A 27,551-nucleotide genomic window follows, 5' to 3' on the forward strand; every position below is an offset into this window, starting at 1 on the left:
TCTACGACAGATGCTGGTCTGGTACTTCTCAAACATATATATGTAGGATGCTTAAGAGAGGTCACAAACGGTGTTGCCGTTTTAGCCATTTTGTGGCTAGATCTAGCGGATTTTCAACGATTTTAGCCAAAAAACGATCCATTTTAGCCACCAAAATAAATTTAGCTACTTCTAGCTGCTTTTTAGATTGTTAATACATACATATTTTTATTACTATAAAAAGTCTACCGACTAATACATACCACCATACGGTACCAATACTACCAAACTAAAACACATAATTAATTTTAGGCAGCACCAATAATGTCCGAATTATGGCAGGGGGATTTCCGAATGAATGTTTATCTTTAACGTAATTTAGGTTCGATCGAATGAAAATGGACCGTATTGCTATTGCTGTTGAGCCTAGTTTGTTTTGCATAACGTCAATACTACTCGTGTCAAAATGTCAAACGGAGCGCAATGTTGTTATTGTTTACGCATACGCAATACGCATTTTTTTAAAATTAAAGCGTGTGAAACCGCGTGGCACAGCTAGTATATTATAGTTAGTAATTCAAAGTAAAGTCGTCGTAGTTTTTTTAGGTGTATTTCAAAACTAATTCAAGTTCCACTGAGTCACATTATGCTCTGTAATTGCAAAACGCACACTTTAGCCACTTCTAGCGGAATTTCGAAAGTGATTAATTTACAAAACTGGCAACTTTTTTCTTTGATGTAGCCACAAACTGGATTGTCCTAACGACAACAAGCAACACAAACTGCTGTTGCTGTATTTTGTGACTTATTAGGGGCATTTGATTGCGTGGACCACGGGATTTTATTAAGTCAACTTAAATATTACGGTGTTAATGGTAAAGCTCTTAATCTCATTGCTTCATATCTATCTAATAGAATTCAACACGTATATGGAAATGTATAATAATAATAAACGGAATGAAGTCTTCTGAATCTGTGCTCAAAATGGGCGTTCCACGGGGATCGGTTCTTGGTCCTTTTTTTTTCTTAATAGGTATATATAAATGATATTTGTGATATAGTGCTATTTGCAGACGATATATCGCTTATATTTATCACTGTCATGGACATTGAGTACTGATTACGCTTCAGCCTGTAATATCCCACTGCTGGGCATAGGCCTCTTTCCCTAAAAAGAAGAAGGATCAGAGCCCCGAGTCGAAATTTTTTCGTTTTCCTTAGAAGGACCGGACCAGGCATGCCTGATCAGGACTAGATAAGGCATGTAACGCAGTTTCCATAGTGTTATGTCTTACAGTCTGTTACTGTGAGGTAATGTTACAAACATTGAGACTATTTTGCAAAAAAGGGCTATTCGCGGCATTTACGATCTTGGAGGCGGTTCTTGGAAACGGCCAAGCCACATATTTTGACTAAGGTGTAGAGTTTGTGAAGTTAGGGCTTGTAGAGTTAGGGCGTGTAGAGTTAGAAGCTTGGCTCTACATGAGATCTGATAACTTTTTGACAGTGCGAGCCATATGATCTCGTCTTGGCAACATTTTACATGAAAATGTTTTTGGTGGGATAACAATATTATGTATATTCACCATATATTCATTGGTTTGAAATAAATAGTAATAACCGTATTGTAAACACGAGAAGGAATAACAATATTGTAACTCCAAGTTTTCGACTGCACTAAGTACACGTTTCCTTTCTGGGTCATGGTATTCGCATGTATAATAAAATCCCACAAACGATTTTGGAATTGTCTCAACATAAATTTAAAGTTTTTATTAAAAAAAATTAATAGATAAAGCTTATTACTCGGTGCAGGATTTCATCATCACTACATAGGATAAAACAAAGTCGCTTTCTCTGTCCCTTTATCCCTATGTATGCTTAAATCTTTAAAACTACGCAATGGATTTTGATGCGGTTTTTTTTAATAGATAGAGTGATTAAAGAGGTAGGTTTATATGTATGATAACATCCATTAAATAGTGGAAAAATACTGTTATTTTTGAGGTTTCTAATGTGATGTCGTAAATAATTACATTTTTTCCGCTTACATTTCAAATGCAGGCTGAACCCTACGAGATTTATCAAAATAATGTACTAAGTATTGTACGTATTGAAAAGGTCCATAGAAAACTCCGCTATGGTATATGTCTATCTCTTATGGATATCCCACAATAACATTTTTTTGTCATTTACTTTTTACGACAAATAATGACTAATTTTCGAAGCGATTTTAACCAATACAGCATTAATCCTTATCTAATTAAATACCTTAAATACATTGTTGATTTAATATAGATCTATATGGCCCTCTACAGCATATGATTTAAATGAATATTTTCAAAGATATTACAGATTTAAAAATTGCGGGACGTAGCGTTTGCGGCGGTTCCGGCCGGCCGGGGCGGCGGGAGCGTGCGTATAAATAGCGCGTCGGAGGCCGTGGTTCTCCCTACCAGTATATAAAGTGTATAATCTATGGTTCTCCCATTAGCACTTTGAATTTAGCAGCGATCGGACGCGTTTATTATCGGAGCTCTCTAGCGAGGAAAATAACAATCACTATATGGTATAAAACAAAGTCGCTTTCTCTGTCCCTATGAATGCTTAAATCTTTGAAACTACACAACGGATTTTGATGCGGTTTTTTTAATAGATAGAGTGATTGAAGAGGAAGGTTTATATGTATAATACATGCGTAATATAATAAAGGAACACTGATAGTTTTTGCAACCGTGCGAAGCCGGGGCGGGTCGCTAGTCTATACTTAATATTATAAAAAGGTAGTTTATAACTTTGTTTGTATGTAGGGGGTAATCTCCGCAAATACTGATCCGATCATGAAAATTCTTTCACTAACAGGAAGGTACTCTATTCAGGAGTGACATAGGCTATATTTTATTGTAATTGAACAAAAAATTCAGTAAATAAGAAAAAGATTAAAATATAATATTAAAATGGTAAATAAACTAGTGCCATCCATCGCTATTAGAAAACAATTTATTAGTCCTTCGACGTTATTAATTTAGTCTTATTTTAGTCTATCGACGACGTTTTCTCGATTCTGAGGTCACACCTTTTTGTGAGGCATGCTGCGAACTTATATAAAAAATGTCTTAGCTAAATACTTTTAATCGATAAGTTTATATTGTATCTCTTTTTTTGTTTTGTTGTACGTTTGCATCCTCTTTGTATTTCCTTGTCCTTGTTGTAAATTATGTACAATGTGTTTTCTTTTTATATCATTTTAACCTGATGCAGTGTGTTTTCACAAATAAATTTATTATTATTATTATTATTATTATTTTTGGTAGATGACGTTGTAGCAACATATTATTTATGTGCTATATAAAAGGTTTTGTAAAGTATGTTATTTGGTTCTGTAATTTAAAATAATAAATACACGATATTATTACGATTTTATTCATCGCTGTAGGCGCCCGCTGCCGTAACTCGTAAGCCGCTGTTGCGCGGGGGGACAATTGGACACCGCGCATCGAATGACCGCTTTATAGTTTTTTCATCTATGCGATAGGATGCTCCTTACGTAGCAGACGTCGACGAAATTGAAACACAACATAATTGCATCACAAAGATAATAATTAACGCCCAACGAAGTGGGCACGGGTCGGCTAGTAGTTGATAAAGATGTGTGGACTTAGTGACGCTGTACTTGTACTAAAACACAGTTTATATATTATTTTTCTAAAGAGTAACTGCGGAGTTTCTTACTGACTCTTCTCTGTAGAATCTTCATTCTGAATCGATGGTAGCTTTACTTTTACAAAAATAATAATCACTTTAAAGTTTTAATTTGTAAAATGACGATTCGAAAGTGCTCGTGGGTTCTATTTGAATAAAGTTGTTTTCGATTTTTATTTTGGTACCTGATAAGAGCAAAAAATTAAAATCATCGTAGCGTGAAGGAATTACTTAATTCTTGAAAAATATCTTAATAATGTTGTTGACACCAACTTCTAATCCAAATATCATACTGGGATGACAATGTTGTGTGAACACTTCTATACAAATTTCAGGCTAAACTAATATTTTTTTCTCTCATTTAGGAATAAACAGGTGTATATAATATAAATAAAAGTGCATTATCTATACATATAATAAAATGGTAGGAAAGTCAAAACTTACATTGAATATTTTTTTTAAAGAATATTTGGGGTGTGATCTACAGTCGATACCAAAGCCAAAAATACAGTTTTTAGAATTTTTGTCTGTCTGTTTGTCTGTATGTATGTCCCATGCTATAAGCTAGCTTCATACTATAAATAAAGACATTGTGTAGTATATTTAGTATCAGCATTGCACCCGTGCGAAGCTGGGCGGGTCGCTAGTCTTAAATATATATGATGTACGATTCAGCCTTTAACATTCATTTCATAGGTATAAACCTCTTTCTCCGTATAGAAGAAGGTTCAGAGCTTAATCCACCGCACTGCTCTAATGCGGGTTATATATTTATAACAAAACTATCTAGTTCGTGGCTATAATTGAGGATACTTATTGCTGTATGAGAGTAGAACAATAATAAGTTACTCTATGGAGTAGAATTAACAGTAGATTATTACATAAGTGTTTTTTCAACATCTTTCCCTTTTTTTACAACAAATAAAACGCGATCAGTAGTATTCCTAGAAGTTCAATTTAAACTGGAAGTGGAGTTATAATGTAATTTTAAAATGTTAAATCCAAGTTTACATTCATATATGAAGTCAAAGACAAATAAAAGCTTGCTGCTAGATACAGATAGTAAAGTATTTTGAAGATCATCGACTAATTTTACAGTATACTTTATACCTAGCAACATTGGTTAAAATTGGTTGTATCAAGTTGGTAACTGCTGACGCTGTACTCTTGTGCTTTTCCGGTCGTACAAAATCGTAACTCTTATTTATTATTTATAGTTCTTTTTATAAAACATATCAGTTATTGTGAATAATTTTTGTGAATATAATTTTTCCTATTATATTTAGTCCCAAAATTATATTGTATTATATTTAAAACGAAAATCAGTGCTACCACCTGTAGTGTTCTATGAAATTATTTCGTACGCAGTCGGTGAATTTATTTACAAGTACTATTTTGCAACTACTTTGACAATTATAGAATTCAGTTTGCTGAATTTATTTCTGAAATTGACTTAAAAAAATGAAATGACAAAGTTGTGAAGCTTTTTCTTTGTTATTGGTATGTTTGGTAACAGGTCCTCTAGACCTATAGTAACTATAGAATAAAATATGGTCGTGCGTGTTGCTTAAAACAGATAGTAGTGATGTGTGAACAGACTGAAATTAACTATTTGGATGGAGATATAGTTTGGGTGAAACTGGGATCATGTTGGTGGCCTGGAGAGGTAGTGGGCTCAGAGAAGCTACCACCTGACGTACTACCATCGTTTCGGAAGCCACCTATTGCTGTTGTCAAGTTCTTTCAAGAAGATACTTAGTAAGTTTACAAAATGTAACATGTGTCATATTATTTATATAAAATGCATCACGAAATATAGAATAAATAAGAAAGTTATTCTGTGTCAGTTTAGAAAGATTATTTATTGAATAATTATTACTTTGTTCAAAATTATCAACATAAAGCTGCTGCTTACAATTGCAATCTCCTATTCTTACTTATAGTTAGGGCTCAGAACCGGAAAATCTTGGTACCAAAAGAACTGGGAATTTCCGGTTCTATGGTCAGTCAAAAAGAACCAGGAAATGAAATTACAGTTCCGGTTCTTTCAGGGATTTTATTTTAATTACGCAATTCATACTAAAGCATACTAGAGTTGCAAACTGGATATAAGGGTTCTGAACCGGGAAATCCTGGTATTTTGGTGGAAATGGAACAGGAAAATAAAATGTTAGGCCCGTTTCTTTTGGTACTTTAGATTTTTTTTTACTTACTCAAATTGTACTCAAGCGAACCAGAGATGCATTCTGGACATTATAAATTAATTACTCGTAAAGGCTGCAATGGTAACAGCATAACAGTGAAACTATATCAACAAGCATTTCAGTAATCTCGCCATTGTATAATGGAGAATCATGCAGAATCAACGTCTGTGGAGAGATGAAAGGTAAATGATCATAAAATATAACTGCTCTTCATTGCTGGAGTCTAGAAGTTGGAAGTATATTGATATTTGAGGACACTTACAAAGTTGCAAATAATATTACACATAGGGACGGATATGCATTTTGCAAAGAACATGCCAATATCCCAATGCAAAACATTGTCTGGCCTTGTTCAGTACCCTAAGCTGTTTAGCAGCCAGTTTGACATTACTCTCCAAATGACTTTTGGAGTAAGACCTCATTTGTAATATAAGCCTCAAAGATTGTAACATTCAGGAAGGTGTTTTAGTAATTCTGAGCTACAATGAAGTTGAGTTTGTTAGCAATAAGAGCAAAGTTGTGTCTTTTCTCCCACTTTTATGGCCCTTTTGGATGGCAAAATTATTAGGCCTGCCAGTATAAAGGGGATTATCTCTAATATAACAAATAGTAATGGATATTAAGCTACATCATTTTTTTTTTTTGATCCTCCAGCATTTATGTGGTTTTCGAGCATACCCTTTTGACAACTTTATGCTGCATTCAATAAAAAAACTGGCTACCAGAGTGGTACCAGTAATTGGGGAGAAATCGTAAGATGGTTTCTATGTCAAAAGAGCTTTATCCCAGGCACAATTCAGATATTATGGCAGAGTGCCTTTTTCCATTACCTTTAATGGCTATTGCCCCACGACGTCAATCACAATTAAACCCTACGGTAGTATATCAATGGTGCTTGAAAATATGAAAAAGTATGTTATTATCAAAGTCAATTCAGGAGCTTATGCCTCCAATATCATGGCCAGTAAACTATTTGACCACTAGACTTGTTGCTTTAAAAAGAATATAAAGAGTGATGACTAGCTCTTTACTCAAAACGCATTTCATCCATCAAGTGTCCACATCAGAGTATGATTAGTGGGGCTTTTCCCACTTTGTCAATAGTTTATTTTCGAACATAAATTGATAATGACCATTATGCTTTCCTTTTTGTGCAGTCTGGCTGTGAAGGCTGATAGAAGTTACTTTCGGCTAAGATCTAGATTAGGTAAAACCGAATTTCGGGACCGTGAGGGGATGGGGGGGAAGAGGGTGGGAAACGCTACCCCTGGTACCACTGTCACACCTCGGAACCCCATGGTTATGGAGATATGCATGGTTAAAGTTTTGAGGTTAGAAGAAGAATTTCGAAAGTTAGAGGAACGCTTGGCTCCGCCTTCGGCGACCAGCCTCAGCCGCTCCTCTACGCATTCGTTCGCGCGCTTTCGCACGGCGGGCGAGGGCTGCACTTCCCGTAGCGCCGGAGCCAAGCGTTCCTCTAACTTTCGAAATTCTTCTTCTAACCTCAAAATTTTAACCATGGATATCTCCATAACCATGGGGTTCCGAGGTGTGACAGTGGTACCAGGGGTAGCGTTTCCCACCCTCTTCCCCCCATCCCCCCACGGTCCCGAAATTCGGTTTTACCTAATCTAAAGCTTTACCAAAAGTTATCTTAGCAAATTATTTGCAGTGCCCTAAAATTATAGACATGGACAATTTGTGACGATAGCTGTTCAGATGATAATACATAAAATGGCTAATTGATTTTTGACTTATTTATTACTAGTTAACTTGAGAAAATTTTTTGCAGTTAGTTAAAATTCAACGAAAATTACTTAAATCTTTCATTGCAGTACAATTTTGAATAATAACACAGATACAGAAATAACTGGAAAATCTGGTTACATTAAGATAAAGAACTGAAAATCCCAATTCTCAAAAATAGACCGGTTCTGGGAACCCTAGTTATATAGAGTTTAATATAGCTTTATATACTATATTAATATATATAGTAAACAGACTAAATTCCAACATACACATTTTTCTAGAAGTTATTATTATTGTGTTGCTTATTTTCGAACCGTTAACCCCTGCAAAAGGTCATTATAATTTTTAATAAAATTTATTGTATTTCAGTGAATATGTAAAGAACTTTAACAGCATATATAAATACAACTGCAGTCGCAAAAATGAATTCATCAATAAAGGATTATGTAAGTTTCTGACTTAAAACTAAAATTAATTGTTGTTTTTAACTGTTGTCTGTTTTTTTTTTATATATGTTACATTATTGTTTATATTTCAGATATGTATAGAACAAAACATGGACATATGGAAAAGTTTCCGGAAGATGTTATACGAGCTGAAACTGCAGTGGGAGGGGACATAAAGATATTAACAAGAGATGAGTTTCAAGAAACAAAGAAAGAAAGCTATGCAGGCCTTTTTGGCACACCGTCAAAGAAATCACCTGGTTCAAATAAAAAAGGTTTCTTAAACTAAATAAATATTCTTTTGTATAATTTTCACTTAGAGAGTTAATGTGAATATTAAACTATGATTATATTTGATAAATATATTTTGATATATATATTTGAATAAAAAGATGATAGGTTGTTATCGTAGTCAAAGCTGTTTAATTTCTGCACATGTTGAACCACAACCTCACCAAATACCGTGTCAGATATTTGGTAGGGTTGTGGTTAAAACATTTGTGTTTATGTTATTGGTGTTTCTGGAACCCAATACAAGATTCTCATCTTACTGGAGATGTTAATGCATTTCTTGAGGTATTCATTTCACGCATCACTTTACCTAGCTGTTGTAAACAAACAAGGTGTTTATTTTATGGAGATATTTGCATATTAACACCAAATCACAAGAAAAATCTTACTGATATAATTATGATACAAAAACATTTAACAAACAACAGACAGTTTGAATGACAGTTTAGTCATTATTACTTAATTGTATTTTTTCAAATTATATATAATACTAAAAACAATTTAATGCTCTGTGACAAATATTTACAAAATATTCCTTTAAAGGTTTATCAAAAAAGGAAAAATTATTAACTAGTTATTTATTTTAATAGGAAAAAGTGGACGTGGAAGACCTCCAGATTCAACTAAGCTATCAACACCTATAAAAAAGGTAAAACAAATTATTTTAATTTTATTTTTTATTACATCAAAATTGACATTCTATAAAAATTGATTATTTCTCTTCTTTACCATTTCAGTTTAAAGAAAAACCAAACTACAAGGTACATATATTGGTTCAAGGGTCAAAAACTCCTAATCAATTTACTGAAACTGCATCTACACCATCTACAAGTCGTGCTGGGTCAGAACCTTCAGAAATAATTGAAAAAAAAGAGAACAATAAAAATGAACAGGCAGAAACAATTAACAAACAACAAACAATTTCCACACCAACCATGACAAGTTCCGGTTTATATGCTTGCCATGCATGTCAATTTACAACAACTCGTCTCAATGTTTTAATATTACACAACAAAAGTCATAGTGTTACGTTTACTCCATACACACCATCTCCAGTTAGAAAGAAACAAGTGAAAACAGCAAAATCGACACCTCTCACGACAAAAACGCCAAAACAAAAAAAGCCACGTCCAGAGAAATCTGAGAATATATCTAAAAAGTCACCGGGTCATAAACGGGCAGCAGACCCAGGGTCTACTCCTGAAGTGAAAAAACCAAAAACTGATGAAGAAATTAAGAGCAGTCTTTTAGCTGATTGGGATGACGGTGATGAAGAATCTAATGATGAATCAACTATGGTAATGGCAGGATCACCAGAAGTTCCTGTTGCAGCAGAATCTCCAGCTGTACCTACACCAGCAGAACTACCAAGTGCACAAGTTCCTGTAGAGGTATTATCAGAAAAAAAATCAGATGACTCAGCAGAAAAACCTGAGTCATCAAGTGATTCAAAATATGAATTTTGTGAAGATGAAGACTGGCCTGTTGAAGCTGACATTGGCAGAAAAATTCCACGTGTGAAAAATCCATCAAAGCGGAAAGGAGAAACAAAAAGTGTAAGTATTGATGAAGATGAAATGGCCAGAGAGGTAGCAGAGTTACTTAATAAAACTACTCTTCCGGAATTACCATCAGCTCCTGAACCTTTAAAAGTGGAGGAAAATTTTCCGGAACCTTCGATCGTCAAGTCCCCAGATAAAAAACAAGATAATACACAAGAACAAATAGCACACGAAAAAAAAAATTTAAGTGACACCTTACCACCTAAAACAATATTTAAAACAAAAACTTTTTTTCGGAGTCGACATTCTAGAAGTCAAGATGCAATAGGTAAATATGTAGCTGAGCAGCTTAATGCTGCAGAAAGAATGGACATTGTAGATAGTGATATCAATGGCGCCGAAGTAGTCTCATCACCAGAAACACGCATGTCGCCTCCTGTTGAACACGTTAAAGTTGCCCGCTTGGCACCGAAAATACAGCTTAAAAAAATGAAAGCCGAAGCAGCACAACTGCGAGAATTGGAAAAGTTTAATGCTGAGAAATCAAAAGAGGATTCAACAGCTAATTCTAATTCTACCTATTTATCCGAATTATCTTTCGTTGATACGAAAGATCATAGTAATAATAATCAAAATCCCGAAAGTTCTGGAGAGGTTGAAATCAACTGTAAAAATGTTGAAAACATTGATAGTGTCTCTTTAAGTTTAGATTATTCTAAAAAGAAAATAGAAGATAAAATGAATAAAAATGATAAAAACAACGAAAAAGAGTATTTACTTGAAAGCACGCCCGATAATACAATTGAGAAGGGTAATACTCCTGTTGTAAAATTTCCTGAAGATAATCATCCAAAATCTTTTGAACCGTTTATGAATGAATCCACTGCATCTGCTGTTGATGCATTATTAAGTGTATCCCGAGAAACAGATCGAGTAACGAAAGTGATAAGTGACGATCCCCCTGAAGATTTATTTGAAGATGACAATAAGGATAGTAATAATACAAGTAATATAAATGGTTACAATAACTACAAAAATAATAGTATAGATGAATGTAAGGAACAGCCTTACACTGGACTCAGTAAAGAAGATGAAACCTTTCAACCCATAAAAAATATGGACGTATCTCAAGAGGAAAGTAATGAAATAGCACAAAAAAATGTTGACATGGAAACTAATCAACCAGAATTAATAAATACTGCAAATGCTGATATGACAAAAAATAATACAAAAGTTATGGAAGATGTTTTACTGAATAAATATAGTAACTCAGAAATCGTAACGAATGATACAAGTAACGTCTTAGGCGTTGAAAATACACCAACAGAGTCTGACTTACAAATTGCAGAAGCTCTTATAAATTTGCCAACCACTACAATAAATAAAGTATCTATTAAAACTCATGCAGACACCAACCCTTTAACTACTCTGACAGAAGAAGTAACAGTTCATAATCATAAAAATATACACCCAGAAAAACATGAAAACATTGCTGTAACAGATGTTACTAATTCTGTTAATGTAGAAGATCACACTCATCTTGTTGAATCAAGTAATAAAAATATTAATCCGCGCTTTGAGACAGAGCAAGAGAAAAGTGAGAACTTAAATGCAGCACAATCTTTAGTGCAAATGTCAGAAACAATTGATCATAATGTAAAAATTCTTGATATTGACATGCCAAACAATGAAATATTACAAAGAAATGTAAAAATCAAAGAAGACAATCTAAAAGTAGGTTCTTTAGAAGACGAACAAAAGGGAACAAATAATGATTCTAATAAAAATTTGATAGCCATGCGTAAATCTCCAGAGTTGGAAATTAAGTCCTCGAAATTGTTAAAAATCTTAGAAGAACCGTGTTTACCTAAATTGGCTACAGCAAAGAAAACTATTACAAAACAATTAATTGTGCCTGGAAAAGAAAAAATACTAAACTTTGATGTTGGAAAATCTCCCATTAAAACCAAACCTAACTCACCTAAGCAGAAAATAATTATACGTCGCACCACATCAAGTAAGAATCTTTTAAATAGTATGACTGAAGTAACTACACCTGACAAAATTATTTTATCTCGTACAAATAAGTCTGCACAAGATGGATCATCAGTTCAAACTTATACAATCCAAACAACTCCAGAAACACAAACAGTAGCAGATAAGAATACAATCATAATACAACCGAAGATCCGTAAAGTAACAAGACCGCCATCAAAATTGACAAAAATCAAACCCCATCAAACATCGCTTGTGACTGATAAAACAGTTCAAGTAACTAAAGGCAAGGAAGAACCTTTATTTGATATAAATTCAATGCCTATTGTAATTTCCGATGATATTTTAACACCCGAAAATATTGATAAAATGCCAATAGTAATGTCTGATGGTAATTTAATTACAAACTCTAATAATCCCCCTAAACTTGTTAAAACTAAACAAACATCGGTTGATAATGAAAAAGTTCCCATAAGTGCAGTCACTTCTAAATCTGAAATAAAAACTTTATTGATGAGTACAAATAATGAAATTAGCAAAGTTACGACTCCTAATATTCTTTCAAAATCATCAAAATTGCGAGGGGCAAAACCAATGTTAGTTTTTGATAAAACAACAGGAAAGCAAAAAATTATTATGACGAAAACTGAACCTGCATTAAAAGAAATTAAACAACCTCAAACATTGATACAGCCAGCGACTCAAAATACTCCGAAGACGGAAAAATTTATAATTTTACCCACAACGAGTTCTTCTCGTCCAGCTAGAACACAAAAAATTGTTATTGATCCACAAACAGGTAAAGCTCACGTTCTTGTGGGTAAGGGACCAGAAACTACTACAACCTTAGCTGATAATAAACCTGTGTCAGCAAAACTTATACCAGGTGCCAATACCCCAGGAAATACAGTAATGATTATTACGAACGCTGAAGGTGCTCAGTCGAGAATAGTTTTGACACCAGAACATGAAAAGATTCTGTTTCCTAACAAACAACAACCAAATGTGTCACAACTTAAAACGTTTACCCAGCGTATTACGCCTAATGTTGCATCAGGTCAAAAATCTATAGTTTCAACTGCTATGTCTACAAAAACGCATACTAGAATTGTGCCGAAGCAAAAGAGTGCTATTATTACTTCTAAAGGCCAACTAATTGTAGGTGGGCGCATAGCTACAACTGCGCAAAACATAGCTCCTTTACCAGAAATAAGGCCAGCGCCAAAACGAATATTAGCGTCTGAACCCAAGAAACTTGTTCAAGCGATACAAAAGAATTCATCAGAGCCCTTAATATTTTTAAAACAAAAATCTGGTGCAGTGATGCAATTAACTGCAGCACAATTTGAACATTTACAACGGACGGGTCAGATTATACAAAAAACACCCACACCTCCTCAAGAAAATAAAATAATAGTTCAAAAGTCTATTACTATAACTCCTAATGAATCTATAGTTCCTACTATTCAAAAGCAAAGGGTAAGAAAACAAATCAATGATTCACCAATGCCAACCAAAAAAATTAAACATGAGATTGCAATTGCACCAGCACCTATATCATCAATACCCGCACTTACACCGATATCCAATACGATTGTACCGTCTCAAGCTACCAACATTTCTAGTACTAATAACGCATCTGTATCGAATTATAACGATTTAGATAATATTGAGGAACTTTTACCGTCGACGGCAATTTCTAGACAAGAACCAATGTTAACTCAAACAGAACTTTGTGCACAACCTCCTCCTACACCTCTTTCTGATGGTCAACTGTTGGCAGTACCTGGTGAACATTTTGGAGGACCCACAGGATCGTTTTATCTTTGTGTTGAAGAAAATGGTACATTTACAGTTATAGATAATCGTCCATTAGTTTTAGAAAATAGTCAGCTTGTACCAATGGCTGAACCATTGCAAGTACTTGCTCCTCAACCAGAACGTAGGGATATTTTAGAGGCAGCGCTGGCTAATAGTGACGTATTTCACGCGGAAACTACACGAGACGATGCACCAGATTTCAGAGATTTAAATGCAAATGTATCAGTCCATTGCCGCGTCTCAGAAACTAGCACGACTCTTAACCAACCAATCATGACACCTGTAGAAGTTCCAACAAAAGGTGACAGCGAGCCGACAGTGGCTTCAAATTTGGAAGATGGATTAGCTGTTATTGGTGTTACACCTCAAACTGTACCAACTTCATTAGAATTGCCAATTACAGTAACTGATCCTCGGATAGCTCCCAAGACGACGGATCCATTAAGCAGCAACAATTACGCAACATCACTATTAACGTCACCTAATACAGATATTACATTTACGACAGCAGAAGAGGCAGACGTACCAATTGTCGGTCCCATATCCATGCCTCTACTCACAGATGAAGAGGCTGGTGGTAAATCGATGCCGATTTTAACAGATGAGGTCGCCGATAGATATGTTTCGTCCGTAGAATCAACTATAGATTCGCCGTCGTCAATTGATGTGCGTGAGTCCGAAAATGAAGACTGTGGACAATGGCCTCGGCGACTACTGACGCCATGTTCTGACACGTCTGAAACTTCTGCTGAAATACCTTTACAACCTAATATGCAGTTGTCTGTAAACGATTTGTCTCACAACAGCTAAGTATAATCTGTGAAAGTTGAAATGTATTTTATTTCATCATTGTATCACATCCAATATTTATTAGAAATATTTTGGTTCTCAATAGCTGTTAGATAAAAGTGCAATAGAATTAATTTGAACAGCTATTTCTAAAATGTTTTCAAAATTGTACAATAAGTACACATTTTTATTATGATTGATTTTTATGATAGCAAAAGTAAGTTAGGTTACTGAAAGCTTTTAAAAGTTTTGCAAACGTTCAGAACGTGCATGTATAGATGACGGTGTAAATAATAAAATAAGAACTGGACTTTTAAAATAGGCGCATAACACTAACTAATCTGGACTATGCATTCAAACAAATATCAACATATGCAATGTTGCATTGCGAATAGAATAAGAATTATAATTGTAAATTTAAATTGAATTATGTCTTGTTGGATCCCATGTGTAATATATTAAAAGTTAGGTATATTATAATATTTTTATAACATTTAGTGATCTTTGGAATAAAATATATTAATTAATAATGTACAATTCCCAAAAATTTGTACGTGATTAATTTGTGCTATTTAAGTTATGTAATAAACCTCTTTGTGTTATTTTCAATTGATGAAAATTGTGAATCATAAAAATTAGTTATATGCATTTTGGTGTCTCATTAAGAGTAAACTGAATGTAGTACTATGATTAGTGTTAATGTTAAGTACAATATTTGTTGAAATAACTTAATATTATGTCAAAGGCACATATTTGTTTTTTTGAGCGATCTATGTCAGAATCTAGATCAAACTATAAAAATGGAGTCTAATAAATATACTTCTGTGTAGTTTAAGGTTTTAATAAATAAACTCTATTCAGAAAATCTTTTATTTATAAATGTTAAACGTTTAAATAAATAATAATGAAAAAGGTTTTTATAAAATGGATTTACTTTGACTTAAAAATGTAATTATACAAGACTGTAGTTTGAGTCCGTTTGTTTCTTTTATTTTTTTACACATGGTATAATTTCAATAGCAGTATTTTATAAATCTTAATACTAAGTGGTTATTGGACTAAGTTACTTAATGTACCTTATAACTTTCATTTATAAATTCGTAACACGTTAATAGTCTCTATAAACAATGATTATAAATAAAATTTACGACGACGTAAATAACACTTAATAAAATGCAATTTTTCTGAAATAAATTTATATACTATAATATTTCACAATATTTATATCTAATTTTCTACATCGTTGAAATGTGCAAAAACACTAATTTACAGTCTAAGAAGTTAATAACATTTGCACAACATATTTAATCACATTATGATTTCAAATAAAAAATTACAATAACGATTACATCGTTCGCTGCAAATACAAAACGTTAAAGATATGACCATAAAAATTATCCGCAACAACGCGATTTTAGTATCATGCTGTTTTTCACAGATGTAATAAAATCTGTATTTGGCAAGTATGCATATTAAGAACTTGTTCCACTAATAGTGGATGTCGACGGATTGGTGACGGTATTCAACAGACAAATATGGATATAGTGTTCTTTTTTATCATTGAATTCCAATATATTTATGAGATATTTCTATTAGTAAATATATAAAAGTTGCAGTACAACAATTGAGAAGAAACAGGCCCTAATGGCCTATTCCCCTATGTTAAAGTAAATTATTTGCTGGATAATTTTTATCCACTACTGGTGAAACCGACCCTAAACGATCGTTTGCGTGTTTCTTCGGTTATTGAAGAGCTTGTCTCGTAGTGTTGGGAAGGAAGAGACACATCAGGCCGCCGCTGGCGAGCAGTACGGCGACGATGAAGGTGGGCGCCGGGCAGTAGGTGTCGAGCAGCGCGGCGATCACCACGTTACCTATGATACCACCGAGACGCGCCGCTACCATTGATACCGCTACACCCGTTGCGCTATAAGTAAAAAAGTTGTTGCTTATACCATACCAACGCAATGATTATGACACCTATATAAGTTCATTTCATGTAACTAATTATAAATTGAGACTATTTCGCATTCGAACTGTCGAAACAATTTTGCGGAACCCTATTATTAGAATAAGTTGTTTGTTTATCTATAAATAAGATAACAATACAAGTGAACTCGAAAAATCTATTAAGTATATATTCTAAATTACAGTTTAGGTTTAGATATGATAAAATGAATACCGTAAGTTAGTTGGGAAAACTTCTGTGATGAGGCAGTCAAGGGAGGCGTTTCCACAGGAAATGACAGAGCTGAAGATGGCGCTCACGATGAGGTTGTTAGTCTTGTTGTACACAAAGTACATCGCCGCAGAGCAGAGACCGGCCGAGAATGTAGCGAACACTAAAACGTTTATATTCATTTAATATTGAAAAACTCCCTTCTTCGGCCGTTTATAGGTTGGTGCGGGGCTTTTTTAAAAACTAGCAAATAAATATAAAATTTTATCATTAATTATAGATATTTGTTTTTAATTTAAAATATAGAGTTACTATGTACGTATATATGTTTATCCAGAATTCCGAATTTTACACACCTAAGAAAAATTTCCTGCCCAGCCTGTCCATTCCCAATACTGCAAAGATGTTTGAAGGTATAGCGGCAGCCACGGTGATAAGCGACTCCATGAAAACGTCCGAGTGTATGTGCGAGTCGCAACGCGCCTCTGCCGAGTGCGTGCCGAATTGCGTGACGTACGCTGTCACCTGGCAGATGTCCGCCTCGGCGTTGTCGTGCGTCCGCGACCACTCGTCGAAACGGTTAAACATTTCAGGAAACCACATCATGAGACCATAGTAACTATAACAAATACCACGATTTTGATTAATTTATTGATCAAAAATAATCGTGTTGTACAAGCTATTGAATAATTCATAGCATAGTTTAGATACTTACCCAATATGGAATGTAAAGTTAATTGTTATAGAAATCATAGTAAATTTCAATATGGGCGGAACGAACAGCTGTTTACTGTGCTCTACGATATCACTCATCATCCTTCTTAGTTTGGACTTATGCTCTCTAACTTCAATTTGTTTTTCCGGTTTGGAGTGTGTTGGTTCATCTACCAAAATTTGTTTAACCGGATACTGATCTTTACTATGACCGGTGTTCATCATGTAAATACCACGAAAAACTTCTAAAGCCTCTTCCTGACGACCAGTAGATATAAGGAATTTTGGAGACTCTGGCAAAAGGAACAATAACGCGGCTACCAAAAATGAAGGAAGTGACATGACGAGTAAGAAGATACGCCAGGAGTTGTATACGAAACCACCCGTCGTTCCACCGATTTCTGTAAAAAATATGGTCAGAAAATATATAAAAGTGTATTTTATGATACCTACTCAATAATTTATTAAACAAAAGACAAGTAAGAAATAATATATACCACTTGGAATGATAACCCAAGCTAGACCAGCAACGAACAGGTTACCCAGAGTCCAAAAAGCAGCCATGAAGCTCAACATTGCACCTCGCTTCTTTTTTGGCTGAAATTCTGCAAAATATGACCAGATCACTGGACCTGATCCTCCCAAACTGTAAAAGGAAAAATGTATTTTGATGTATAAAACGCCAATTTTCTCATCTTATCTTATATATTATATAAATTACGCGTCACGTTGTTTGTCCGCGATAGACTCCTAAACTACTTAACCGATTTTAATCAAATTTGCACACCGCGTGCAGTTTGATCCAACTTGAAAGATAAACTATATTTTATTTTTATACGTGTAATTATTATATTTCAAAAAAAAAAAAAAATAAGACGGTAAGTAGTTCGCCAGGTCAGCTAGTATATTCTTATTTCTTATATATAAAATTCTCGTGTCACAATGTTAGTTACCATACTCCTCCGAAACGGGCTGGACTGATTTTTATAAAATTTTGTGTGCATATCGCGTAGGTCTGAGAATCGACCAACATCTATTTTTCATACCCCTAAGTTATAAGTTATAAGCGGCGAATTAAGGGGGTTGATAACATATATGGTAAAATAACGTTTCCAGGGTTAGCTAGTATATACATATTATGACAATAAATTTATATACTAAGCCATTTTTTATTACATCATATAAAAATTTTTGGTAGTCAATATAGGCAATTTTCTGGGTAAGACAAATGCCATAACTGTTTAAAAAAATATAGCGCATAACCACGTTGGAAATAAATACTTACGCAGCGCCGTTGATAAAGCGAAAAACCATGAAGAGTTCATAGTTCTGGCTAAATGAAGAGGCGACGATAGCGAGCGCGTTGATGATGGATATGGCAATTAAAACACGCTTGCGTCCTAACGAGTCCGCCACTGATCCCCACGCGTACGCGCCAACCATCATTCCGATAAAGATAATACTGTTCAGCCATCCCTGCGAAAATTAAAGTGTAAGGTTAGCAATACTTTAAGACAGGTTTTACAAGTTACGTTCGACATTATACTGGAAGTTAGAATTAAAAGTAGTTTAAACGTTAAAGTTACACTTGTTGTTGGTAGTTGCGACTAGCCCGTTGGCGCAGTTTGTAGTGACCCTGCTTTCTGCTCCGGGGGTTATGGGTTTAATTCCCGCCCCGAGTCTGGGAGATATATATATATATATATATATATATATATATATATATATATATAATTTATAAGTACATATGTTTATCGAATAAAAAATATATGTAGTTATGCCCAGTCGGCTGTTACCTATAATACAAGCATTCAGTTGCTTACTTTAGGAACAGACGACCGTGTGTGTATTGTGTAGATTTTTTATTTTTTATTTACTAGCTGCTGCTCGCGACGTCGTCTGCGTGAACGCTATACAGCACCAAAAATACCTACGATTATACCTTTTACAATAACATTCATTTACCCGTTTCTTCTTTACATTTCATATCTACAGAAAAATCTCATAGATGACGCTGCTTTAAAATTGTCTTGTCTACATAAATTCATTTAATTATCGGCTTAGTTAAGTAACTAAGCCGATAATTAAATGCTTAAAGCTTCACACTATAAAAATCACACAATATAAGTATATTGTGTGATTTTTATAGTGTGAAGCTAGCTTATATAGCATGGTTATTAATATAATAACAACAACATTCAAATATGCGTTGTTAGATTACACGTTGTTACAGAATGCGTTAAAGGTTCACTACTCGTTCCCGGTAGGTGATAGCATGATAATATGTAGCCTATATGTTGACCCGACTTCTTAATGATATTCGTGCCAAATTTGAAGTAAATCCATGCGGTACTTTTTGAGTTTATCCCGGACATACATACAGACAAACAGACCAAAATTCTAAAAACTATATTTTTGGCTTTGGTATCGATTGGAGATCACACCCCAAGTATTCTTTTAAAAAAATATTCAATGTACAGTTTTGACTTTCCTACCGTTTTATTATATGTATAGATTTACATAAAAAAATTTAAGGCTGTAGGTTTCATATCATTTTCGTTTATTATTTTATTAGCTATTGCACTTTTAATTACATTAGAATAATAAATAAATAAATAAACGCTTTACACTCAACGGCCCCCAGTAGAATTATCTCTTGTGTCGGGGCTCCGGAAACACAAAATTCGAATAAATCAAGCTGGAACATATGTATTTAAAGTGAATATGTACCTATGTGAATACTGAGAATGACATATCTTTAAAATAGATCCTAGTTTTGTAACCATTTTTCTGAATGGAATAACGTTTTTATTATGTTTAGGAAGGTAAAAACCTGTGCTTATTTTATTATCAAGTGTTTATGTGATTACTCAATTTACACGTTGTGAAATCGTTGTGACATGTTTTATATTTTTAAAAATTACGCAATTCTATCATCAATCATTTGAAGTAACAACCTTGAGATTTTTTTTATTTTATTAAATGTCGATGCAATACTGGTAAAATATGAAAAATGTGGCACGACACTATTATTTTATATCTATTATTTATAGTAAAACCCGCTTTAAGTTTACTTTTAGAGTCTATGATAATTATATTTACTAGTCTCCTTGTGAACCCGTACGTGATATTTAATAGTCTATCTATCCTACTTATAGGTGATATAGATTTTTTCTGTTGCAAGATTTAAAAAAAAAACATTTTTAGTCATTTTATTCATATTTATATAGCTCTGTATCATTTAAATTTATATGAAGTATTTGTGGGTGGACTTGGCTTAGAAAAGTTTAGAAATGCTTTGTCAAATAGACGAGGTTTTAATTTTGGTTTAAAGAACTTTATTTTCTCAAGATGAGTAGATATTTATAGCGCAACGGTCACAGCACTGGTTTTGGCTGTTGCGCTAGCAGTTGCGGGTTTGATCCCCGCACATGATAAACATTTGTATTGGCCACACAGATGTTTGCTGTGGTCTGAGTGTTCGTGCAGTCCTTGTGGTTTCTCTCCACCGTGCTTTGGAGAGCACGTTAAGTCGTCGGTCCCGGTTGTTATTATTGTACACCTGATAGCGATCGTTACTCATCATTGGCCTTAGTCCGTCTATTGCAGACGATTTAGACAGTGTCAGACAGACACTGTGTCGCTTAGGACACACTTCAGGAATAGGCAGAGTTGCCTAAGCTCTGCGCCACCCTCTCGACCTCACTGGCTAGACCCACAGGAACGACGAATCGATACGTGTGGAGCCAGTTCGGCTGCAGGAGTCTTTCGCATTTTAGAACTATGCCACGAATGCTTGACGGATACCCCATTCCGGGTTTCAAATGGTCGTTACTCATAGTAGGGAATATATCCACCAACCCGCATTGGAGCAGCGTGGTGGATTAAGCTCTGTCCAGCAGTGGGATATTATTACAGGCTAAAGCGATTAGATACTTATTAAATAAGAGATATATAACAAATAGTTCCACTGCAGGTATTTTGATAGGTATTGACTCAAAAAAGGGAATGGCAACAATAGGTAAACAATAAAGTTTGTCTATCTGTTTATATGTTTATTATCATTTTTATGAAGGTACTTTTTTTCGTGTTTTTGGTCAAACATACAACGGTAACTATTATATATATTAGTAGGTACTTGTAGATTCTCTTGAAAAAACTTTTTTAGCTTACTTTTGTCTGTGTGGAAAGATCTAAGTCGCACTGCGCCGAAGGGAGAATGAAGGACATAGAGATGACGTCCATCTCTTCTGAGGTGCTGACGAGACCGCACACGGCGAGTAGTAGATAGTGAAAGCGTCCATAGCCTGCAAGGAATATACAGAAAGCGTTACTTGTAGAAAATTAATACAAATACAATTTTTTACCCTTATGTTATTTTAAAACGCGATATTTTCCCATATCATATCAACTTTCTAAAGCTGCCAAAGCTCCATATCCTGTACAAACGTAAACAAATATGTTTGTCATACGGCGAACTTCCCAGAAGTAGTAGCGTGTTTACTGCGAGATACCGTGATATAAAAAAATGCAGCGCGGACACTCTTCATTCATAAATCAACTCATTACTGTTTCCTTCGTTCGAATTACTACTCTATTTACAAACGTCGTGTCCAATGTCTCATTACACGTGGCACGTTTGTAATTTAATTTGAAAAGGCTATGCTTTATAATTATGGGTCAAGTAGCATTTCAAAACAACGTGTAGCTTTCTGAACGACTAATCATTTTTATTGTTGTGAGACATTCCTATCGGTTATAACAAAGTTTTAAGTCTTTAAAAGAATCTCATTTTTGTATTATATGTTATAAAAAAAACTATCAAATAAAGATGTTTATTTTATTTACTTACCGGTTAGTTCGATAGCCCGTTCGAAGTCAGCTTTTTCTGAACTTGGAGCCTTTTCAGGGTCGAGCTTAGCTGGTGTCTTCAGCGGTGGCACAACGCCTGACGAATAAATTATTCATAATTTCTTCGTTTTTAACCAACTTCCAAAAAAGGAGTGGGTTCTCAATTCGTGTGTATTTTTTCTTTTAATTTTATTTTTTTATTTATAAAGCTTTATTGCACACACAAAATAGAAGATACATTTTATAACAATTTGATACAGAAACAAATAATGTATGCAAAGGCGGCCTTATCGCTTATAGCAATCTCTTCCAGGCAACCTTTAATAGAAGTAGTATAGGAAAAATATGTCGGTAAAAGTGCGCAATCAACAACGCAAGTTTATCACACATCATTAAATCAATTTATAATACTAAACATAGTTATATAATACACATTTAAACGGTATATACCTACATAAACATATACATACATATGTAAATAAATATAAAATATATTTATACAAACATGCAAATAGAAACAATATTTTATATTTTTAACCGACTTCTAAAAAAGGAGGAGGTTCTCAATTCGACTGTTTTTTTTTTTTTTTTTTTTTTTTATGTATGTTACGTCAGAACTTTTGACCGGGTAGACCGATTTCGACAAATTTTGTTTTAATCGAAAGGTGGTGTGTGCCAATTGGTCCCATTTAAATTTATTTGAGATCTAACAACTACTTTTCGAGTTATACCTAATAATGCGTTTTTACTTGACGCTTTTTTCGCCGACCTACGTTGTATTATACCGCATAACTTTCTACTGGATATACCGATTTTGATAATTCTTTTTTTGTTGGAAAGGGGATATCCCTAGTTTGGTACCGTGATAAGGAAACCAGGATCTGATGATGGGATCCCAGAGAAATCGAAGGAAACTCTCGAAAATTCGTAATAACTTTTTACTGGGTGTACCGATTTTGATAATTTTTAATTTAATCGAAAGCTGATGTTTGTCATGTGGTCACATATAAATTTTATCGAGATCTAATAACTACTTTTTGAGTAATCTTTGATAACGCGTAGTTGCTTGACTATTTTTTCGTCGATCTACGTTGTATTACTTGTCGATGTAATTGAAGTCGGTTTTTTTTCGTTTGCGAGCAAACACAATTATTTTGCGTATTTTACCTCAGTACTTTTGACTGGGTGGACCGATTTCGATGATTTTTGTTTTAGTCGAAAAGTAGTGTGTGTCATGTGGTCCTTATTCTTTCTTACTAGCGATCGTTTTTCAATTCGTCGACTTAGGTTGTATTATACCGCATAAGTTTTCACTGGCTTTACCGATTTTGATGATTCTTATTTTAATCAAAAGCTGATGCTTGTCTTGTAGTACCATTTAAATTTGATCGAGATCTGGTGACTACTTTTTGAGTAATCTTTGTTAACGCGTATTTAATTGACTATTTTTTCGTTTACCTACGTTGTGTTACTTGTCGATGTAATTGAAGTCGCTTTATTTTTTCGTTTGCCAGCAAACCGAATTATTGTAAATGTTAAGTCCGAAATATAAGAATATATTTATAGGATAAAAATGATTATTGTACTTAGAATATTTATCGTATTATCTTGTCAGCAAGCCTCGTTCCCTGTCTTTACTTACCCTATACGACCATGTTTCCAACACTGCATGCACTAAACTAACTAGGTACCAACACTGTTTAGTAATTATAATTAATAATATAATTAAAGTAATTATTTTATAGTCGGCTTATATTAATTTCTTAAATTTTTTATCGTTTTATAGATAAACCAACAGCGGTTTAAATTAACGTAATACAAAATACAATTTCAAGCACCGCATCAGGCATAGCAGCAACATTAATTCAAGACTTGTTTTTTCTTAAGTGGACAGATTTTTTTTATAGGAATACGTACCTATAAATATATACTTTTATATACAACCTCATCTTATTTTCTTTAGTTATGGTTAACTTAAAAATAATAAAATTATGCCTCTAAAATATTTAATAATAATTTTCTATATCGGGCACAAATTTAATGAAAAAATTACTAACTTCAAATTATCTGTTAACAATGCACGATGGTTTATGATTTTCTTTTCATGTTGCAATTTTATTCAAGAATGAAAAACATTACCGAAAACTTGGTTTTGAACGTTTAATTATCATCGTCGTATAGGTACCTAAATTAAATAATTATACAAATTAGCTTTGATAGTTCTAATCGAAGAAACGAAGTCAACAAAACTCTTTATTAACTTCATTTTGATATAGTTATCTACTTAATTTTACTAGTAGACGGCACAACGACTGATAAATAAAATTCAATTCAATTTTAACCGACTTCAAAAAGGAGGAGATTCTCAATTAACTAAGTATTTCTTTTTTTTAACCAACTTCCAAAAAAGGAGGAGGTTCTCAATTCGACTGTATTTTTTTTTCTTTTTTAACCGACTTCCAAAAAAGGAGGAGGTTCTCAATTCGACTGCATTTTTTTTATGTATGTTACATCAGAACTTTTGACCGTGTGGACCGATTTCGATAACTTTTTTAATCGAAAGGTGGTGTGTGTCAATTAGTCCCATTTAAATTTATTTGAGATCTAACAACTACTTTTCGAGTTATATCTAATAATGCGTTTTTACTTGACGCTTTTTTCGTCGACCTACGTTGTATTATACCACATAACTTTTTACTGGATGTACCGATTTTGATAATTCTTTTTTTATTGAAAAGGAGATATCTCTAGTTTTGTACCATGATGAGGAAACCAGGATCTGATGATGGGATCACAGAGAAATCGAGGGAAACTCTCGAAAATCCGCATAACTTTTTACTGGGTGTACCGATTTTCATAATTTTTAATTTAACCAAAAGCTGGTGTTTATCATGTGGTTACATTAAAATTTTATCGAGATCTGATAACTACTTTTTGAGTAATCTTTGATAACGCGTAGTTACTTGACTATTTTTTGGTCGATCTACGTTGAATTACTTGTCGATGTAATTGAAGTCGGTTTTTTTTTCGGTTGCCTGCAAACACAATTATTATTATGTATGTACACCGATTACGCTGAGGTTTCATATAGGTACTTCTTTTTTTTTTTGTTCGATGCGGAATAGTTACCAATTGGTCCCATTAAAATTTGATTCAGTTTGACTTAGTAATTTTAATTTTATGAGCATTTTTGCTAACTAGGACGATGTAATTTTTATGTGTCTACGTCATAACTTTTTACCAATTTTGATTATTCTTTTTTTATCAAAAGCTTGTCGTGCGAGGGCTTGTCGTGGAATCGCATTTAAATTTAATCGAGATCTGAAGAGCGCTTTTTGTGTAACCAAAATAATGCATGTTTACTGAATTTTTTTTTTTTTCGAAGTAATTGAAGTCAGTTTTTTCCGTTTTGCGAGCAAACACAATTATAGTTGCTATTCGTTGTATGGTTTATAGTTGTTCTATTTGGCATAAATTATTTCACCAATGTCATATGGAGTGTAGCACACAAACTATTCATTTTTAGTGAAAATTATTGTGTGGGATTTTAGTGTTCGTATGAATAAGAATTTTCAAAATCATATCCTATATTAAATAGAGGGATAACTAATTTGCATGCGACAGCTGAATTTTAAATCTCGTACGCTCGTTATGCGACAAATATTAGTAGGAATAGTAGGTACCTATAAAAAACAGGAAAAATTAACTTACCTAGGTCAATTGTTTTGGAACTTGGTCCGTTTAATTGGTGGTCAATTTTTACATCACAATCTAGAACAAAATACATTTTATATTGATAAGATGTCGCAATTTGTGGAACAGGAGTTTCATCTCGATGAAATCGGACTTGTTCATTTTTTTTCTTTGTTACATTTCATGCTCAAGAATCCTGCATATTCGAAATATTTTTAAGGTACATTTATCCACATAATTACAGTGGATCAGCGTGGATGATCTGTCAATCATTTTCCCCTATATGACAAGAAATTATACCCCAATAAGCATATCTCCCACGCAGTATGTACCAGTAACTAAGATGTAGCAATGTTCTGGCCAAAAAAATAAAAAAATAAAAACGATGTTATGGAGCTACTGTTCCAGTTGTATCTTTTTAATAAAGAATGAAACGTATAGTTCCACATTATTTTGAGGTAGAAATCTATAGATGTCAAATCTATGAATATACTAAAAAAATACCAAAATAAAAACAGTTTTCAATTATTACTAGGTACTAACAAATTTGACAAACAGGTTGACTAACAAATGTAAAGTAATAGATGTAATCATGTAAACGTTCTCTCTCTCTCGTTACATTAAACATTGGAACATTACGAAATTTGACGACAAAATTACATCGTTTATGTGCTCGTGCGATCGTTAGGCTTCAATGACGCCTATACTACTGATCTTATGGGCAATCTAATTTTATAATTTCAATAATAATAAATAAAAATTGTTATTTGCTACTTACTGTGACTTTTCTTAGGACCAGGGTCAGTTTCTATCATTCTATGCGAGCGGTCCTCTTTGTATACCGGCGGGGACGCGGACTAGAACTCTCTCAGTGATTGTGGGTTCGCTTCCAACGGCACGTCGCTTGTCTGAAACCAATAAGTCAAATATTGTTGATATACTTACTTACTTTTGAGAAAATGTATTTACCTAGTTGTGGAGTTGTATGATGTTACAATATAACTTTAAAATGTGTAACTTTTGACTGTGTGTTTTCATTTCACAACGGCTTTTAATAGAAGTATGTTTTACTTTCTTATTTTTTGCTGACTTAAGACGTAGATTGTTTTAAGGATTTAACCAACCATAGTAAATATCTAGTCGGAATTGTCACTTCGCTGGAATTGCTTTATGTTTTAAACTTGAGCACTTATCAAATTGGTTGATAATTACTACATTTTTAAAGGGAATATTTTACTGGCCATATTTTTCCTAACCAAATGTTAAAGGTCAGAAAAAAGATCAGAATTATTTAGTATCATGACGGCAAAGCTGGCAGATATCTTACAAACAGTAAATAATAACATTTATTTCAATAATTTAAAGTTATAAAAAATTTCCGCAAGAAAACTCTAATGGTAATACAATTTTAAACAAGACTCTGAAGTTTATTTTCAGATTAGTTTAAAAGTTCTCCAATGACGTCTGTAATAATTCTAAATTTAAAAACATCAATCGCATTTTATAGCCTTAACATTGAAAATATTACGAGGAGCTGCGCTCATGAAACGAAAAATAACTATGCTTATATGAAGCAGGCAAACGATAAGCTGCAGTTGGCTATATTTACAACAGATTTAATTTTTTCGTAACTTTC

General features: G+C 33.7%; 2 protein-coding genes across 2 annotated transcripts; one reads left to right on the top strand and one right to left on the bottom strand.

Annotated features, from left to right (window-relative positions):
• The first annotated feature begins 4,996 nt into the window (after positions 1-4,996).
• Positions 4,997-15,338, top strand: LOC123659094. The gene is made up of 5 exons (XM_045594358.1): positions 4,997-5,439; positions 8,004-8,080; positions 8,173-8,355; positions 8,962-9,020; positions 9,109-15,338. The coding sequence occupies exons 1-5, from the start codon at positions 5,267-5,269 to the stop codon at positions 14,497-14,499; spliced, it is 5,883 nt and encodes a 1,960-aa protein (XP_045450314.1). The 5' UTR covers positions 4,997-5,266; the 3' UTR covers positions 14,500-15,338.
• Positions 15,339-15,657: 319 nt separating this feature from the next.
• Positions 15,658-26,851, bottom strand: LOC123659030 (synaptic vesicle glycoprotein 2B-like). Its single transcript, XM_045594307.1, has 10 exons — positions 26,694-26,851; positions 25,934-25,993; positions 22,224-22,319; positions 21,545-21,678; positions 18,657-18,847; positions 17,869-18,017; positions 17,373-17,772; positions 17,014-17,276; positions 16,661-16,820; positions 15,658-16,405 (listed from the first exon to the last, which is right to left on the bottom strand). The coding sequence occupies exons 1-10, from the start codon at positions 26,728-26,730 to the stop codon at positions 16,222-16,224; spliced, it is 1,674 nt and encodes a 557-aa protein (XP_045450263.1). The 5' UTR covers positions 26,731-26,851; the 3' UTR covers positions 15,658-16,221.
• Between the last annotated feature and the right edge of the window lie 700 nt (positions 26,852-27,551).

Source organism: Melitaea cinxia, chromosome 13 (genome assembly GCF_905220565.1).
Source record: "Melitaea cinxia chromosome 13, ilMelCinx1.1, whole genome shotgun sequence".
In the NCBI taxonomy this organism is placed as follows: Eukaryota; Metazoa; Arthropoda; class Insecta; order Lepidoptera; family Nymphalidae; genus Melitaea; species Melitaea cinxia.